We start from the raw sequence: 19,725 nt of genomic DNA, 5'->3' as shown, positions 1-19,725 counted from the left end.
TCAATATTAGAGGTCATTTTGTATATCTGTGAATGTCCCAGTTGAAGCCTGCTTCAGCCAAAACATCAATTCAGTTATCCGTGATTGATGTGTGAATTTCTTGGCAAAAGCCCCACTCAATATTTTTAATAGTGAATGCTAAATTTAAATTATATTTTTAATGTTTTCCTATCATGTGCACAAATTATTTAAATTATCCCTGACCACAAGTGCAATGTTTGTGTAATAGAAGTGCCAGGATGGGTATTTGTTATGAAAAGCAAAGGCACAATTTTCTGTATTGTTTCTTTAGTGAGCTAAAATATGCATCTAATTTTTCATGCTTTAGTCTCCTCTCTTTTCATTTGCCTGCTTAAATCTGCTGATTTTTTCCTTGTTTTTTTTACTTGCTCCCAGTTTTGCAGATTAAATCTCTCATCTCTGAATACTGTGCTTACTGCATGCCAAGAACCAAAAGCATTTTCTGATCAGCATTAAATTGATACTGATAGGAACAGTTGGTCATGCCCCCTCCAAATGGACTCAAGTTTTGCTTAAGCTATCTTTGTTTACTGATGACTGACAAAACAAGTGTGGGGGGGGAAATAAAAAGTCAAACTTCTCCCACTTTTCCCTTTTGATCTCAGTCCTGATATATCCTTTGTTATAAACTTAATTATGTCAGTTGAAATGTGATCATGCTGAACAGTTCATGTAGGCAGCAGTTCTCAGCTGATGCCAGGCCACAGGACAGTGAATGCTGTGGTAGTTTGTTATGAGAATGTGTCCTGAGGTTCTTTCTCAAGCAAAGAATCTCTTAAGTCCTCAGGAGAACACCCTCCTAAATCTCTCAAAGCTTGGCATAAGAGTTTTTACTCCAAAAACCACTTCCTATGTGTTTGTGAATGCTCTCCAAGTATCCTCTTAGTATGTGAGCTTAAGTGTGTGACCGCATCAGAGCTTTAAAGTCATGGCTATATTCTGCAGGTCTTAATGACAGTAATATAAATAAGTTTTTGTTTTCCCCAATGGTTTCTGAAAGCTTTGGCACTCATGAGTCACTGTCATATGTATAGAAGGAACCACATTGCAGAGTAAATGTCTTAAGGGCCCTTAAGAGAAGGCTTTGGGGCGACCTCATTATGGCCTTCCAGTGCCTGAAGGGAGCCCACAGAAAAGAGGGAGATCCTTGACAAGGGCCTGGAGTGACAGGACAAGGGGGAATGGCTTCACACTGACAAAGAGCAGGTTTAGACTGGATATTACAAAAAAATTCTTCCTTGTGAGGGTGGTGAGGCCGTGGCACAGGTTCCCCAGAGTGCTGTGGCTGCCCCATCCCTGGAAGGGTTCCAGGCCGTGCTGGATGGGGCTCTGAGCAACCTGGGATAGTGGAAGGTGTCTTTGCCCATGCCAGGGGGTAGGGACAAGATGATCTTTCAGGTCTCTTCCAACCCAAGCCATTCTATGATTCTGTGATGTAGGTGTTCTGTTGCTGAGCATATCTTCCTCTTATTAAGTCACAGCCTAGCATAGTGTGCTTGTGGCTTTGTTGCTTGGTCTCCCTTTTGTAAACTTCTAATATTTAGCAGAAAATCATTATGGTAGAAGTAGAGGAAAAATATGACAGAATCATGCCAAAACAAATGCTCAAAAATGTTCACTGTGATGTAATGTATATATATTTTTAAAGGCATGAGTGCAAGCAGTGTTAATGTATGATTTTGAGTGAGCTGATATAAAACAAGCAAAAATATTTATGAAAATGACAAAATGCAGAGTACTTCTAATGAGACATAACAGGGATTTTAAGATGTGGAAGATGGAAGGTACTTACTGCTACCAATGTATCGGCACCTCATTTATTACAAAAACCAGGTAGTGATTTCCTGTAAGTTTCAATTTGCGTGATGCCACCAGGATTGGAATAACAAATCTTACATTTTTTTCCATTGCTAATTCATTTCCCTCATGGCATAAAACACTTTGGTAGTGTATCAGGTTAATATTCCTATTCTGCATTCTATTTGCTAATTATCTCTTTAGTTAATAAAAGTTAATAGCCCACTTGACCCCTGTGTCTCTAGAAGTGATTTGTTCATTTTTCCACATAAATTGTCATATTTCAATGCCAAGCCAAAAGTTAAATCTCACTAAAATGTTTTTGTTGCATGCTGTTGTGAAATGTATTGGAGAACCTACAACTTTACAATGTGTCAAGCTTTAGCAAACATTTGTATTTTGGTGTTTGCTGACAGTTTATTCTTAGAATCATAATAGAAAATGAAATTAGTGTTTCTTTTATAATGATTTGACAAATGATTTTTTTAATAATCCTCCTTTATTTTTAGTGTTACAAAGGAGCAAACTGGCACATATATTCTGACTGGCTGGTGTCTACTTTTTGTATTGTCAAAGTGACTCTGAATTTATGGTGATGGAGAGCTAAATTCGGCCAACAGAGTTTAGGGCATGCAGAGAGCAGTACTTCCAGGATGGATGAAAAAAATATGTCTTGTAATAGTTATCGTACTGATATCTACTGAGTGATTCCCTCTGGACCATATTTTTGGTGAACTGAGTGTATTGAGGCATGGTTTTCAAAAGTGTTGATAATTCAGCACATTCTGCAGAGATCACTAGAAGGTGCTGGCTAATTAACATTCCTGAAAATCCAGAACATTTACTGGCTGATTTCAGTGATTACCATGCTCCTGTGGGAAGGTACTGTTTTGAGCCCTAGTACCACATTAGCTGAGGGTGCTGGATCTCCTAGAGCTACAGAAATATTCTGACACTGCAGTTTCCATCTATGAATGAGGTATTTCTTGGACACTGAGTCCCAGCCCATTTGCCAAACTTTTTGTGCTCCTCTCAGCTGCAACATTTCAAGTAACTATTTATCTCTGCTTGATGAATTGCTCAGATTTCCAGGCTGCAGCTGCTGCTCTTGCTGCCTTCTAATCATCTGCAGAGTCTGAAAACACCCAGCTGAGCTCCTCAGCTCCACTTCTCCACATTTCATCTGGAGCAGGCTTGTGCATCGCTGGCTGGGAACTGCTTCTCCAAGTATTGGCAATACTTCCATGAAATGATCCTGTGGTGTGAGAGATTCCCTCAGTGCAGTACAGGGTCTCCAACAGCTGCAGTGGTAAAATGTTTAGGAAACAACAGGAATGGAACTTTTGTGATGCTTTTGCTCTGATGTTCTCCTGGTGGCAGCTATGTCCAGCTCAGCTGCTTTCCCCCATGTGATGTTGTTTGCCCACCTAGGAACCGTCTGGGGATCTCTCTCCCAAAGTGTGGCACAGTTTCTTCTTAAAATGCTATTCAGTTTTTGCACCCACAAGGCAGAGGCACTTCCTTGCTGCACTGATGTTTCTGTTCTTTTGTTGACTTTTAATTTGGCTTCTTCTGAGGCCCTGTAGTGCTTGTTCTGAAAGAGACTCCAGACAGTCCATCCACACCCCATCTCCTTATCATGCAGGATTTTATAGACTTCCACAATAACTCCCTCAAATTTCCAGAAAAAAAGGTCTCAGTCTTTTCAGTGATTCTGTGTAGATGCCATAACAAGGCTTTTGTGTGTCCTCTGAACCCATTTTTGGTCTAACTTGTCTCTTTGGAGGTGAGGAGGCAGACAGTGCACACTGAGTTCGTGATGTGGATACTGCTATGTTTGAATGAGTTTTTTTTCTTAGTCTTTGTACCTTTCCTAATAAAATGTAAGCTTTACTTCATGGCTCTTATAAAATACTGAGCTGCTATTTTTCAAAGGATTTTCTGTTGCAAAATTGTCATTACTGACCAGTATATGTGAAATCAGAGCCCAGCATCCTATTATGTGAATCTAGATTTAACCCACAGGTATTGCTTTATATTGATTTACATTGAGAGCTCTTTGCCATTGTTCAGGCTCTTACAAAGCTTTTCTATAGTTTTTCAGAGTCTGCCCTTATCCTTGCTTCCCTGAAAAACTTCATCTGCTTTATGTTTCTCCAGGCCACTTAAGCTGCTGTTGGACACTGCTAACACTGCAAAATCCCCTTAGTGACTTCTTATTTTTTTCCAGCAGTGCAGGTTCTCCTCCTACCCAGTTTCTTCTTGTTTCACTGATTATTTCTCCACCCCTGGACCTGTTGCCTTATCCAAAATAAGTCATGTGATGATACTGTGGGACTGCCCCTGACTCTCCCCCATCTCTCCCTGTTTGCAGTGAGGCTGTAGATGTCCAGGGAGGTTTTGGATTTCCTTCCAGCAAAAAAGCCAGCCCAAATACTTTGGTTATCTTCATCTTAATTCTGTCCCATTCAATTCTGTCCCCTGCAAATACAGCCAATCTTCCTTTTACTCCTACTGATCTTTGGAGAGAGAGATTTGAAGGGCCACACTCTGATTAGGAGAATCTTCTTATTAAACTGAATACCTTTGTACCATCTGTTAACACTTTCGAATTACAGAACACCCCCTAAAGTATATTTACTAAGAATGAATTGAACTTTAAAATCTTTCAAGACAAAATTGAATCAACCCTTCATATGATTGTTGATCAGCTATGGAGGAATGAAGCAATATCTTCAAGTACCTTTCCTCCGATTTTTCAAATTGGCGTCCTAAGTATTTTGAATTTTTTTCTTTTTTCTCCAAATCCTTTTTTTTTCCTTGAAATTTAATTTGCTAGAGTGAGGGGTCAGTCTCTGTTTCATTAATCCCCCCACTGGGTACATGCCTGTTATCTGGTCTAAAAATTGACTTCCATGATCTAGCTGCTTCATCTGGAAAATTGTTTAGGCCATAAATCTCTGTGCAGATTACTGAGATTCATTCCCTCAAGCAGAATTACATTTTGTCTTTTTAAATGTTAACTCTTTGGCCTCAAGAAGTTTGTTGATTTTATTATGGATAATAAAGTTTGATATGAGGTATTCCACAGAATATTGGCTTATTTTTTAGCTAATTTGGCACTGAATGTAGCTAGGCCAGCTGCTTACGTGATTTTCAGTTGACACTGCCGAAATACAGGAGGTGGTAGAGAAGACACAGTTCTCCCTTCCTCTGTGAGGCAGTTTGATTTGGGTGAGGAGGCTCTTAATTTTACATTTTACTATTATTTTTTATGGTATTCAATCTCAGAAGATGCGTTGAAATTGTGCCAGGCCTTCCTAGCGAGAAATTTGTGTTGTTGACACAGGAAAAATTTGCTGATAAAGTTATTGTAAATAATTAGAGATTATTTTTGCTTTATGTTTAAAAGTCATACTTTTCATGCTATAGTGATTAGTGGACAGAGATAAACATTGGGAAAATATTGATTAAAGCGCAGTAATTTTTAATCCAAAATGTGTATTTAAAACGAATGATAATCCTGGCCTATTTGTTAGTCACCTGCATATAGATCCTGCTTTGAACAGTGCAATAATGCACAGGTCTGTGCCCTGGGTTTTTTATTTTGTTTTATTTGGCAGATTTATCAATCTCATCTACATTTGTGCTTGAGTTTCTGGCAGCTCATTTTCATTCAATTTTTCATTGCCATTAAAAATTTCCATCTTCTTTGGGGAAGCACACCTGTGTTTTTACACTTCCTGTATCATCTTCCATTCAGAGACATTTCCTGTCTGTACATGAGCGGGAAGATTTTGGTTTGAGAGGTTGCAATGCCATGAGGAAACATTGCAAAGGATGAGCAAAGCCAATTGTTTCATTCCACAGTGCTTTACCTAAGAAATTGAGATTATTTTGGGTATTTTTAGGTGTTTTGGCCAGATTTTTCATGACTGGGTGTTCTGTTCTATGCTTATACACATTATTATATTCTTCAACTGTTTGTGTTCACTGTGGGAGTAATAGAGCAAAACAAACAAGATATTGACACCGTCACGGTTGGTAGAAATTAAGAAAGAGAAAAGTAAACTGTCAGAATGTGTGCATTTTGCAGCTTTGCTTAAGGTCTTGAGCACGTCTGTGTACCCACACACTGAAGTAAATCTACACTGTGGAGAAGTAATGGAAAAAGAAAGAGGAAAGTTTGGTAAGGGTAAAAGGGTTTTGTGAAGGCAAATATGAAAATGATAGGATGCATTATATATAGCCATACTGTCTTATTAGTTTATTGCCTTATTTGAGCATTTCTCAATCTGGAACATATTTATCTTCACAAAAGGATTTTGATAAAGGGAAGTTCCATTGTCTTCATAGACTAAGAGGCAGAATTAAATAAACAGGCTACAATTATAAGATACAGATTCTCCTATAAGCTAACAAGAACAGGGAGTTGCTCTGGACTGAGATGTCCATGTCAGGATATTCTGGGTGTTGTTGTCTCACCTGGACCAGTGCCCTGCACTTCCTTTTCCTAGTGGAACAGGCCCACACTCTCACTGACTGATTTTGTATCTTGGACACAAAGCTCTGGAAACAGAAACACACTGTTTAACAGATTCAATCTATTTGGCAGAAAACACAGACACTTTTACACTCTCTGCCTGAATCTGGCAGTGCTGTGTCATGCAATCGAGTGTTACCCGTGCTGGGGGCCAGTAGGTCAGCACTTGGCTCTGCTCTTGTGAATTGAAGGTGACCACAGTTCTGGGATAATAACAAGAAATTGCTTTTTATTTGCAGTATCACACCACTTTGGTATTTACCTCAATTTCCAGGGTTGGTATCAGGAGAGCAGATGTTAATTTTGAACAATTGCCTTTGTAGACATGATGGATCCATTTGGTGATGGAATTAATGAGAAGACGATTACTTTTAATGAGCTAATAGAACCTGTCTTTTCTTTTCCTCATTGCAAATTGTTTCATTGTCACTTTTCCTGTGTTGTTTCATTATATTAACTGGAGCCATTAAAATATTGCTCCCAAGTATTTTTCTGTCCATTGAATAATCACTGAAGAATAAAATATTTAAAATTCAGTTATTTGGGGTTTTTTCCCAATAAGTTTACATGATTTATGCCTTTTCCATTTCCTGTGCACATTTAAAAAAAATCATTAGAAAGATTGGCAGTTCCCTGGACTCCCTTAGACATTAGTTAATGACTTATTTTCAGCTTCTTTCTACCCTTTAGTGTTACTTTTTCTTCCTGTTAAGATACATAGCAGATGTTTTTTCCTTTGGACTAGTATTTAAAAATAACTGTTTATTTAATATGTAAGTGATTTATAAACTGTATTCCTTAAATAGGGAGTGATTAGTGATTTCATGATGAGGAAATGATAAGAAATACTTTCTAAGCTGTAGCATTCAGCAATGAATTCTGTATTTGCAAAGTTCCTAGGAACAGTGTGTTCACCATAAAAAAAATAAGAAAAAAGCCCGGGGCTCTTCCAAAATCAATTCATTGGTTTTGCCCTTTCTTGGCTTGATAGTGACTGACAAACTTGATGTCTTTAGTACCGTATGATTTAGCTCATATTGGAGGTGCCTAAATAAATTTAGTTTTGCTTAGTTATGCTTGTCTAGCCATGTTTGAGAATGTTCAGCTTTCAATAAAAAGAATAATCATTTTATATATATCTATATGAAAACTTCTGTACTTGTCATACATTTTTTTCTGCTGTGGCCTTGATGGTGATAAATTTGCAATAAATCTTAGACTTGCAGCTGATTCAGGTCCTCGTTTGTTTTACTGTTAAGGCAGGAAAGATAGAAAAATCTCCATTGGAGAAATTTGAATTTTCTTCAGCCTATACATTTTCAGTCCAAGACAGAAAAAATGCAATATAGGCTGCTGTTAAAGCCCTGCTTTAGACTACTAAGAATCATGATAAACTGAAAGAAATACCCAATACATTTTTCTTCATGTGCTGATTGAAAAGCAAAGCAGACCTTCCAGATTTTCTTCCATTTGACTTTAATGCTGAGCTTTCCTATTGAAACAGGAAAACCAAATTCAGCTTCAGAAAACAGGGAAGCAGCCAAGATACAAATATATCTTGAATAATTCTGAGTGAATTTAATAAAAAGTTTCCCCTCTTGAAACTTATTGGAAGAAGTGTGTAATATGGAATACAGATTTGACAGGCGGAAAAAAGGCATCATGAAAGCAACAAATCTGTCATCTGCCTAGGAATACTTTGTAATTTAAATAATATAATCAGGGAGTGCAGTGATAGAGACATGGAACAATGCAGGCCCAAGGATAAAGTCCTGTGGGACATCAGCTGCAAGTGAAAAAGGACTTGATTAAGGATGGCCGTATTAAATTACAAGTGAATGGTCTAACAAAACCAATGTTAGCCAGCACCACATGTTGGCTTTACTGACACATCCAGAGTACAGTGAATCAGCAGGAGTGATTCTCAGCATTCAAAATAGAAGACTGACAGCATTTCATTAGATCAAAGTGATGAGCATGTGCACAATTGTCATTTCAGGTGATTAATCAGAGGACAGCAGTTAAGAGGTGTCTCCAGTAAACAGTTATAAATCCACTCTGGCAAGGAGAAAAGCAAGTTCTAACTTTTGGAGATATTTGCAATACGAGAAACCCTCTGGGAATAAGTTAATTGAGCAGATCCTTGCCAGATGTCATAAGGAAAAAAGGGCATTTAAAGACACCTGGAACTGCTGCAGGTGAAACCTGGAAAAGTGGGGAAAGGAATCTAACCAGAGGAGTAGTCCTATAGGTTTTTATTTTGGTGAGCCCATAGAAAATGAACTAGATGGCTTGTCTCTTGAGCTATGATATTAAATTGATGGTTTCACATTTATTTTAAAATTCTTTGATTAATTTGTATGTTAGGAAAATATGGGAGTATGGTTCTAGTAATCCCAAGGTGAATATCCAGCAGTCCAATGTTCTGCATCTTTTGACTACCATGCAGCAGGAGCCCCCTAGTCCAGTTTTCCCTACTTTATTCACTTTGTATTAGTGTTTATTAAAATTACCTCAATTTCCCATCATGGGGTGATTTTAAATCTTTTAAAAGATTTGTAATGGTCTGATTCCTTATCATCTCCTATCACTTCATGAACAGCACAACTTTCCAATTTTTTTTTGTTCAAATATACAAGGGTCATATTCTTCATCTGGTCTCTTCAGTCAAATTATTTGCCTAATTTTATTCGCAATCTGTGTAGTCATATGAGCCCAAGGTGGAAACAACCAATTAGATCACACTGTCATTCGTCTTGCCAACATGGAATATAATCTCCCAGACAGGGACATGTGCTTGATTTTAGCCAAAAGCTCAGAAGAAACTCCTGATCTTCACCCACTGAAATGTAACCTCTCATCTGTTATTAATATATTTTCAGCAAATGATTACCAGAACATCTGCTTATGCCTAGTAAGTTTTTCCTTCCTTCTCTTAAGGCTGACTTCCCCAGTGGACTGATGGAAGAGAGATTCTGCAGCTCTTTCTGCTCTTTAAAATGGCATCAGTCCACTGAAGAAATGTTAGCTGAAGGTGAGGGAGTGATTTTTATCATTCATGTTGCACCTATAGGGGAAATAAGAGCAAAGTGACTGCACTAATCGTAGGATTTCCATCTAAATTTTTATTTTTGAATTTTAGTCAGGAAGCATAAGGACACATTCAGCAAACACATTTGGAGTTTACATAAAGATGGAAGCAGCCACACAAAGATCATTAATCTTGGCTTTAATGAAGCCTTGAATCAGAGGATCACTGAGGTTGGAAAAGACCTCCCAAGATCTTTGAGTCCAACCTTCAACCTGTCACCATTTTGTCATCCAGCCAAGAGCACTGCCACATCCAGTCATTCCTTGGACACCTCCAGGGATTCACCACCTCCCTGGGCAGCCCCTTCCAATGCCTAGCCACCCTCTCAGTGAAGAAATTCCTCCTGAAAGTCATCTTGTGTCTACTTCCATGCCTTTCTCTAAGGAATATCATCTGACAGTCTGTGTTCAGGAGGATGATGGCAGAGGAGAGTTTTCAGGAGGGCTTTGAAATCTGAGAAGGCAGGAGCTGTTTGGATTTTTGTGAAGGAAATCCCCTCAAAGAGGAGGTGCAGTATGGGAGATGGTCATTGTCTTGATTTCTCTGATATTCACTTTCTAATCTCCCTCCCAGCTTTTCTTCCCTACATTTCCACAGCAAGCATTTATCCCTGTGATTTGCTGGTACAATTTCTTTGTGTGCCTTGAGGAAAATGCTGTCTGAACCTTCCTTCATTTAATTTTCATGTTTTTCTCAGAGGTGCTGCTTTCTGCTCTCAGGGTTATTTTCTGTAGCTCCGATGTGTTACCAGGACATCTTTTGCATGGATTGCAAAAAAATGGCAGTGCCAAAGCACTTTTGGGCACTTTATGCTTCTGACCAGCATAACCAATAATTTACATAAACATGAGGGTCATATCTCTTACAGAAGTTAAATTTTTATGTTTTCTTTTAGGTTCGCTATTCTAACTGCAGATATTTAGGGCAACAAATGTTGGGCCTGATTCCCTGTAAGGAACCACTGATCTGGTGAAGTGTCTGGAAAATAGTTGGCCAGAATGGAAAATGAGAACTAGAGCAAGGTCCACCCAGAGCAGGAGAATTTTATTTTATCTTGTTGGTTCAGATGGACACAAAAGCCCACTAAAGAAATCAGATCCTTTCTCAAATATCAATGTGCAAAAAAAAGCGGTATCTTGGGTGTTTCTCATTTGCATAATTCCAAAATCTGGACCTATAGCTTTCTGTCATCCTGGTGCACACACAGCTACACTGCAGGCAGTAGATTAATGGATTTTAGAGCATAAAAGATTCATCTTTTAAGGAATATGTCACTTTGCTGTAGCAGAAGTTGGTTATTCTCTGTGATTGTTGCCTACTGCTGAATGATTTTGTTGGAGCTGACAACTTGAGATATTAGCACTACATTGTATTCAAGAATATTTAAAGACATTTTTCCCCTTTTTTTTATGTTTCAGAACAAGAGCCAAGGAGTTAGTTTTGTCCGTATACACGCACCTTGGCAAGTCCTCAGTCGAGAAGCAGAACTCCTTAAAATAAAAATGCCCACTAAAAAGGTAAATATCTCCCATTTTCTATCAATATGTTTTATGATTGAGGGATCAGAATCATCATTGAATATATAGAAGCCCATGGAGTTCCTTTTTTTCAAAAATCAGAGAAAACGAACTGTCAGACTTATTTTTTCACATTTCCAAATCTTTTCACATGATTTACTGTTCAGAGCTATTTTTAAGAGGGGATTTCCAAAGGGTTTTTAAAGGCCACAGAGGCAGCGACTGCATTCAGGAGGGTGATGACAGAGATGAGTGTTAAGGAGGGCCTTGAAAGCTGAGAAGGCAGGAGATGTCTGGATTTTTGTCAAGGAAATTCTCTGAAAGGTGAGGGGTAGTGTAGAAGGTAGTATGAAACTGGTCACCATCTTAAGACTTTTCCAAAGAGAGAGAGGCTCTTCCCAGAGAATCTGTTTTGGTGGTATCAATGACTTCGTGAATTCAGATGTGCCTGTTGTCTCTAAAACTTCAGCAAACTCTTCTTTTCTGTCTGTTTTCAGAAGAGTTGCTGGCAAACCTTGTAAATTCCAAGTAGCAAAGTCCACAATCTGTGTTCCTGAAATTATTTAGTCCATTGGTTAACAATTCCATCAGAGTCAGGGGAACTGTCTTGTGCTTTTAGTTAGTGATACTCATCAACTGCACTAAAGAACATTTATTTCTTTGCATTGCCATTAGAAATAAAGGAAAAACTGGGTTTTTTTCTCTCCAACTGTGTTGATCTTTGAGTTTTTCATCTTGTTTTCACCCACCAAAAGCTTCATTCTGGTTCATGTTTCATGCTGGTACAACATGTCATTATCAGAAGAATGCCCAAATCAATCTTGCATACTCTCAATGTGCTTGCATCCCAGGGAAAAAAAAAAAAGGTATTGCCAATCAGTCTTTGAAAATGAGTAGGTTTTAGCTACAGTACTCCTAGAGACTTTCTACATATTCACCTCCTCTCTTCGATCTCTTCCAAAATGAATTCATTTTATGCATTTTTAGTGCCTACTTATTTCTCCCTCCTTCTGCTCTTATGGGAATTTTCTCATCCAAGTTTCTTGCAGATGCACCAAAGTAAATTTTACACTATTTTAATTGATGAGTATTGTCATCATTTTGACCTGGTTAAGGGCTATCCAGGAGCTGATAATCTCTGATGGCACCCTCCTCATTCACAGCAGTTCTGCATCCCTCCTCTCTCCTCTGATTGGGAGAAAAAAATCTTCTATTATCTCCAAAAATAAAAAAATCCTCTGTTATCTCTAGATGCAGAAATGGCAGCATTCCCAGAAACAAGCTTGACAGAAAAGCTCTATTCATATCCTAGGGTTTGGGTGGTTTTTGAAATTAAAAACAGTTGAAAGAGGAATTTCCTTTGAAAGAAAAGAAGTCCACTTTGAAAAAAATGAAATCTTGTATTTTGGGGATTTGGCCATATAAAGTAAAAAAATTCATTCAGTAACCACCAAAAGGAAAGTTCTGGTTTTGTTCAAAGATACGAAATATTGCTGTCAAGGCACCTTAGGAATTTTCTGTGATGCTATTTTTATTTATTTATTTAAGGATCATACTAAACTATTCAAAAAAGGTATTTTCAGGGGAAAGTATTAATCCACCTCTAAACACGAATTGGTTACAAATATTTGTTCCCAAAGCATTCTGTTTTAAATAATCTTTCAGAATAGAAGGCATGCTGGGCAAAGATACCCTCTGAGCCCTTTTAACTATATATAAACTTCTGGATATGATAACAGAGCTATTTTGGTGTGTGAGACTGTGCCAGACTCAAATATGAGTATGGGTAAAAATAGGAACAACTGGGAGGGCTGCTCTGTGGCCAGAGCTGTGATGTCTCTGGCTTTAGTGAGTCTTGGGGGATTGAATCCTGTGACTGGAGTTCTGGGATAGGGAAGTAAAGGCTGTTCAGGAGTGATAGGCAGAGATGGAGAGGTGGAGGAGTTGTCCTGTATGGAAGGGAATAGCTGCAGTTAAGGGATTATAAAGCTGACATCTTCTGTGTGAGGGTTAGGGGGATGGAAAACAAGGCAGATGTCATTGAGTGTTCTGTAGGACTGATGAATCATTCCATAGGCAAGCAGGAGACACTTCTTGTGCTTGTGGGAAATGGTCACTTCCCAAACATTAATTGGGAGTGCTGTGACAAGCAAGTCTGAGAAATTCCTGAAGGGTGTTGAAGATAATACTTTGCAGATACTTTGAAGATAATACAAGGATTCAGTGAGCCAATTAGGAAAAATGGTCTCCCAGACTGGATACTTGTAAACAGAGAAGGACATATGGCATATGTGATAATAGGAGGCTGCCTTAGCTATGGCAACCATAAAATGGCTGAATTTAAAATATTCAGTCTAATGAGAACAAAAAAGGTCAGCAGAAGTGTTGCTCTAGGTTTCAAGAAAGTAAACTCAAAACCACCCAGGGAGCTACTCAGCACTGCTCCCTGGGAATCTGCTTTTGAGTGCTCCATGAGTGCTTGATTGAACAGGGAATTCCTCGTGCAGCTTGAGAAGAAAAAGCAATTTTGCATCTCTAGCAGCAAGGCCAGGCCTCACAGGAAGTTTACAAAGCTGTGGTTCGCATATTCAGGGAGAAAACACAAAAGGCCAAAACTCATCTAGAGCTCAAACTGGCCTGTATTGTGCCACACAATTAGATCACTTTTTAAAGTATGTTAATAACAAGAGAAGGTGTGAGGAAAATATTGGAGCAATCCTTGTTGAAAATGGTCACCTGACAAATAGAAATAATGAAAAAAGAGGGCCTTCAATGCTTTTTTTGCCTCAGCCTTTAATATTAATTGTCTTGGACTGCCTGATCCGGAGGCAGAGAACTGCAGCTGTGGGAACAGTTTGTGGCTTTCCATTTGTGGCTGCTGAATTTTTAAGGGAGCATCAGTATCCACTAGATGTCTAGAAGTCCATGGGGCCTTGTGAATTGATCCCACAGTACTGAAGGAATTAGCAGGACCCATTCAATCCACTCCCAAAGGACTTGGGACTTGCTGAATGTGAACTACTTGGTATTACTACAATTTAAACAAGGGAAGAGCCAGGAAATGAGATCCCTAATATTCCAACCTCAGGACTTGGAATAATTATGGAGAGAGTCATACCATGTGCAGCAGAAAGGTATTTGAAGGACAAAGCATTCCTCAGGCACAGACAACAAGGTTTCACAAAGGAAAAGTCCTGGCTAACTATATCCTTCTACTATAAGGTTTCCTGCCTAGTGGTTGAGAGGAAGGTAGTAGATGTAGCTAGTTTTTTTCCCCTGGATTTTAGTAAATTTTTTAATATTATTATATTTTAGTATTATCCTTCTGGACAGGTGGTTTAACTGTGAGAGGAGCACATACCTGGAGCTCTGTGTGAAGAACTGGTTTTCTTTTTTCTTGTATTAATAATTCTGCTCTAAGGATTTTTTTTCCTGGAATTAGCTGGTGAGGTACAAGAACTTTTTGGAACTGCAACCCATATGGATTCAGGTGCATATAGTCATATGGGAATATGTCTTCAGAGAAGGCACTTCTTTTAATTACAGGTTTAAACATTCGTATACAGCAATTTTTTTTTTCTTTCTTTATTTTTGTATAATTTTGGAAGGGGCATACTAATGTACAATTTTTTTTCTTCAGATGTATGAAATCACAGAAGAAAAGGGAATACTCAAAACATTAAATGAAATATGGTGCAAATTGACTGAACCTCTGCAACCCCAGGTGCCACAGCAAGAAAATACCAAGATGAAAACCTTGTCCTACCCATTTTCCAGAGAGAAAATATATTTGTGAGTACTTTAAAATGTGATGGACTGTGGATATGACAGCCTGGTCAGAGAGTGGGAAAACCGGATAAGTTTTCTCACAGTGGACACATGAAAATTTTAGGGAGTTGTAGAGAAATAATGATAGCTTGTTATTATAAACATCCTGCAGGTGGTGTTTTCCTACTCTCTGTTTTCCTGTTTTTCTCAAAGAAAGGTGTTTTTATTAATTAGCCAATCAGGTGAAATATATTGGATCAGTCTATAAAAAGAGAGAATTTTCGTGTTAAAGCTGCTGCTGTGCAAACCAGCCTTCTGGTGAGTCTGTGTCATCTCTTACTCAACAGTGACAATGGACAGTGAAAGACAGCTGGAATGTATAATCTTAGAGTTGTTATTTCTTTTTCCCACATTTCAGTCAAAATTCAGAAGTTCATCAAGCGTATCTGGAAATCCTAAGAGAACATCCAAAATTGTCAGTTTTTCTGTGGATTAACAAAAATACAAGCTGCAGAGACTTTCTGCCAGTGTTCCTCTTACTTCTGTAGGATAAGGCACTGGAAGCAGTGCATCAAATAAATTTCTGCATGTTTAGCTTGAAATGTAGAAATCCTCCCGACAAATTCCTGATTATTTGGTTAAGGATATTACTGCCTCTTTTGAAAAAAGCAGGAACTAGTAGAAATACAGCAGTATTTTCCATCTTGATAGATTCATTGTAGCAATTAAAACTAAGTTAATAATATGCAGATAAGGAGTACTTGACGTCAGCTCTTTCACTCAAAATAATATTTCTGGGCCCAGTTTGACATGAAACACTATGATTTTCCTCCTGGGTGTCTCCTTGTATTTATGTCAGATAAATAAAATTCAGTAATAAATACAGTGACCCACCATTTCATTTATTGCCCTCTGACAATTTTAATTAATTCTGAATATAAGTCAGATGGAGGAGAATTGATGGTTGATGGAGAAGAATATACTGGGAAGCTAATTTCACATATGATGATTTTGAGGTTTAAGGGAAGGCAAAATTGTGGTGGAATAGTTACTTGAAATCAAGTGAAATATTGACTGTTTAGTGGCCAGGAAAAGAGCTGCTTGAAACCTACTAACACAACCTCAGTATGTTATTGTGTTGAGGAGATGTTATAAGAAAAATATTAAAAAGGTCATCTTCTGTAAACAATACAGGTTCTTCTTCCTCAAAAGGCATTCTACATTAGCTAATAATTTTGCATATAAATGCCCACCATCAGTGCAAGCCTGGTAGAGCTCTGAATGATTGGGTCTTACATAGCACATTCTGTTATGCTGTGCTGTGTAATCTATATTCCCTTTAAACATCTGCTTTTTTGATTAGCTGTGGTTTCTGAGTGACTTCTAAATTAGAATCTTATCTGTTGTCTTACGTATTGCTTCCATGTCTTAAAACAGAGCTGATTTTCTTTTTCCTCAATGTTTTAGGTATAACATCAAAGACAAAGATACCTTTTTTGACAATGCAACCCGCAGCCGAATAGTAAGTAAAAATAACATATCCTTGTCTTCTTGTCCTGAGTGGGATTTGCTAGTGGAGTTTAGAATGGGATTTACAGGGAATGTTTTAGTTTCAGCTTTGCTGTTTTCATTAATTTATGCATTTGTGTATTCTTGCTGAACTATAATTCCTGACATATATGTGTATAAGGACTTCCTTTCTGGAGCTGCAGGAGTGGGAAGTGCTCTGCAGGGAAGCTATTGACTTCTCTTCAGTGTTCAAAGCTCTTTTTGGCCCTACTCCTAATCTTTAACTAGATTTCCTGCCATATAGTTCTACTACTTCAAATACTTCTATAAGGACATAACACAGCAGGCTTTAGCCCACAAATACTGGGCAGATAATCCAGTCATAAAATCTGCTAAATGATTTAAATATTTGAACAATGAACACTGCAGAAGCCACCTATTTTAGAACTTTGTTTTATTGCTAATTCCATTATGAAATTCATGCTAAAAAGGATCTGTTTGTTATCCCACTGTTCTTTTTTGCAGGTGAGGGAAATTTTGAAGCGCACATTTACGAAGGCCAGAAACAGCATGGGTAAGGCGAAGGAAAGAGAATTAGAGGTGTTCTTTTGAAAGGAATTTTGTAGGTATTTCACAGAATATTGTTTTTTCTAGCAGGACACAAAATATGCTGGCACATCTTCCCAAAAGAAAAAAAAACTAGAGATTGAATTTTTTTTTTTTTTTAAGGCATATAATCAGAATTTATAGTCCATGGTTTGGATGGTAATGGGAGCTGACTTTTCATTTCTACAGGTGCAGCATCTGGCACATTACTCACATTTAATGAATCATTATAAAATTGGATTTGATTACTCTATGATCTGCTTTGGAAAATTCAGATGTCAACTGCAATATGTTGTATTATTTCTTGCAGGACCATATTTTTCTTGCCATTTCAATGGAATAATTCACCTTTCCAGGTTATTTTTATTGCTTCAGCCTCAAAAAGTACCTCCCTGAGCTGCCTAGTGAAATATATGACTAAATATGACTGTTTTGAAGATACTTTTGGGATAATGCTGAAATACTTGGAACTTGACGTTCAGAATGTATTTAATTCTCTTGAAGTTCAGAATTTATACAGGTGTACATATTCTCTTTTCTGTACTCTTCTCTCTCACCCTTTGTGAGATCATGGCACATGTGGAAAAGAAGTGATTGTCCTCCCTGACATATTTTCTAGAAATCTTTCTGTAAACTTGGCTACCTATGGACAGATCACAGTGTCCAAGGGTAATTCCTGGCAAATAAAATGCTGCAGCAAGATTCTGCACAGTCCTGGTGTGATTTTGGGCAGGGCAGCTCCAATAACACACATTTCTGGTACAGGAAAATAGATTAATTTAGGTTTCCTTGAACAGGAGATAGATTTTGTTTTAATTACATAAAAAGCATAACAAAATGAAAGGCACAAAAAATGCTTTTTCTTTTTCAACTAAAACCACTTCCCTTTTTCCAGTATAAACTTTTAAATTTATGACTGCCACACTGTTTCCTTTAAAAAAATATTAAAATATGATTTTAAAAATGTCAGGCATTCTCAATTTCTAAAACATTTTTTGGCAGTTGTTGCTTTTTAAACTGTTTATTTGGTGGTGTTCTATGTTTTGATCTGCTCAAAAGCCTCTAGTGGGGCAATAGAGGGGAATGCTGCCTTATTTTTCTGGAGTGCTGGGAACCCTGCTGGAGACTTCGGAATTTTCTGCAGAGAAAACTGGAGAGAAGCTCAAGGACAGAGTAGGAAGGGACAGAGCACTTTGACAATGGAGATATTTGCCTCTTAAGGTTTTCTTTACTTTAATAGCTTGTTCTGGTTTATAGTGGAATAAAACACATAATTAGAGATCAAAGGACTAGTAATAATTTCTCAGGAATTTTTTAACTATAGCATGAAAATACAGCCTGATGCACTTCAAGCTCAGGTCAGCTCAAGAACTCATTTGACATGAAAGAACTATTTTAGCATTCCCATCCTTTCCATCTTTATGGTCTGTAGCCAAAACAGGATTGTGCATCATGTTTGACCTAAACTCACTTACTCCTTTGATCTTCTGAGATCCTCCCCCAAAAGACCTCTGTTTCATATGTCACTAAGGCTTTCCCATCTCACTAGTCTTAAGCTTAAAACCACTCATCAGTAGAGGCTTAAAAGATTTTTAAATTTTTTTTTGTTTTGTTATTAGAGTTCATTCCTTATTTTGCACAAGAGGCAGGAAAGTGATGTTGGAAGTGCTTATAGCAGTCTGGTTTTATAGACCTGTTTTATGAAATTAACAATACTTCCAAACACATTTGATTATGGATTTTTTACATCTGTGTAAGGCTGAACCTGATTCTGCTCTTATGATATTAAACAAGAAAGGCTTATTTTCTTCTAGCATAACTCTGAGTAACTGTAAACTTCCAAACACTGAATGTTTTCAGGAGAAGGCTTGTCACTATTGAAGCATAATTTCCTGATTCTATGAATGCATGTAGTTGTACTTGTCCTTCTGTCAAGGGAGACATTTATTGGTACTGCCTGTCTAGCATCTCTGGCCAGAAGGTTGCTCCCAAATATTTCAGGACAATGTGTAATTTGACAATGGAATGTTTTTCATCACTGAAGACATGATAGCTAGTTACTTGTTTTTCTGGGCATTGAAAGCAGAGAAGCCTGGAATAAATTTACAGATCTATGTTTTTCTGTATAACTAATAATCAGAAACTACTAATCTTTGGTTGCCTTTTTATGGAACAATTGTTCCAGGGCTGAAGATGGAATTGCTGTAAGAGTTGCAGGTCTTGAGAGCCAGTAGGGATCTTGTGTCTCTCTACAGGTGCTGCAGTCACTGCTGGGAATTCTCTTGCAAAACTAAATTCCCTGAAGTGCCCATGGCCAGGCTGGATGGGGCTTTAAGCAACCTGGGATAGTGGAAGGTGTGCCTAGGGGGAAGGGACTGATGGATCTTTAAGGTCCTGCCAACCGAACCATTCTACGATTTCATAACCACAAACTTCTGTGGAAGGTTTTGTGGGGGTTGTTTTTAATTGTTGGCTAGTGGAATCTGTAGTTCTGGCCATTGTAAAGATTCAAGAAGGACTTCTCAATGCTTTGCTTCTCAGTCATGTGGCTCTTTGCTGTCAGGATGAGAAAGTGATCAGAAGAGTCTTTGCACTGTGCTGTTCACTGAAGAAAAAGCACTTTATGGAAGTGAGTTTCTCTGAAAAATGTTTTCCACAGCCAGAAACCCTATGTGGCTCTCTTCTCACTCAATATTGTCAGTTACGCAGCTCTGTCCCCTCTGGAATGTTATGAAATGAAATCTGTAATAATGCTTTCTGTTAAATCGTGCCTGTTTACCACCTGCATTTTTCTTTTTCTTTTAGGCATTGGCACGTTAATAGCAAACAATGTTTATGATGCAGCCTACCCACTTCATGATGTATGTATGCAC

At 38.0% G+C, this 19,725-nt stretch overlaps 1 protein-coding gene across 1 annotated transcript in view; it reads left to right on the top strand.

Annotated features, from left to right (window-relative positions):
- The window catches only part of ANO2 (anoctamin 2), a 158,112-nt gene that overhangs the window by 20,172 nt on the left and 118,215 nt on the right, over positions 1–19,725 (top strand). Inside the window, exons 4-8 of the mRNA XM_026796668.2 lie at positions 10,871–10,969; positions 14,610–14,761; positions 16,205–16,259; positions 16,772–16,820; positions 19,658–19,713. Of these exons, the coding sequence (XP_026652469.2) occupies positions 10,871–10,969; positions 14,610–14,761; positions 16,205–16,259; positions 16,772–16,820; positions 19,658–19,713 (411 nt within the window). The remainder of the gene's footprint in view (positions 1–10,870; positions 10,970–14,609; positions 14,762–16,204; positions 16,260–16,771; positions 16,821–19,657; positions 19,714–19,725) is intronic.

Source organism: Zonotrichia albicollis, chromosome 4 (assembly GCF_047830755.1).
Source record: "Zonotrichia albicollis isolate bZonAlb1 chromosome 4, bZonAlb1.hap1, whole genome shotgun sequence".
NCBI classification, from domain to species: domain Eukaryota; kingdom Metazoa; phylum Chordata; class Aves; order Passeriformes; family Passerellidae; genus Zonotrichia; species Zonotrichia albicollis.
This window is presented reverse-complemented; position numbering and strand designations above follow the sequence as displayed.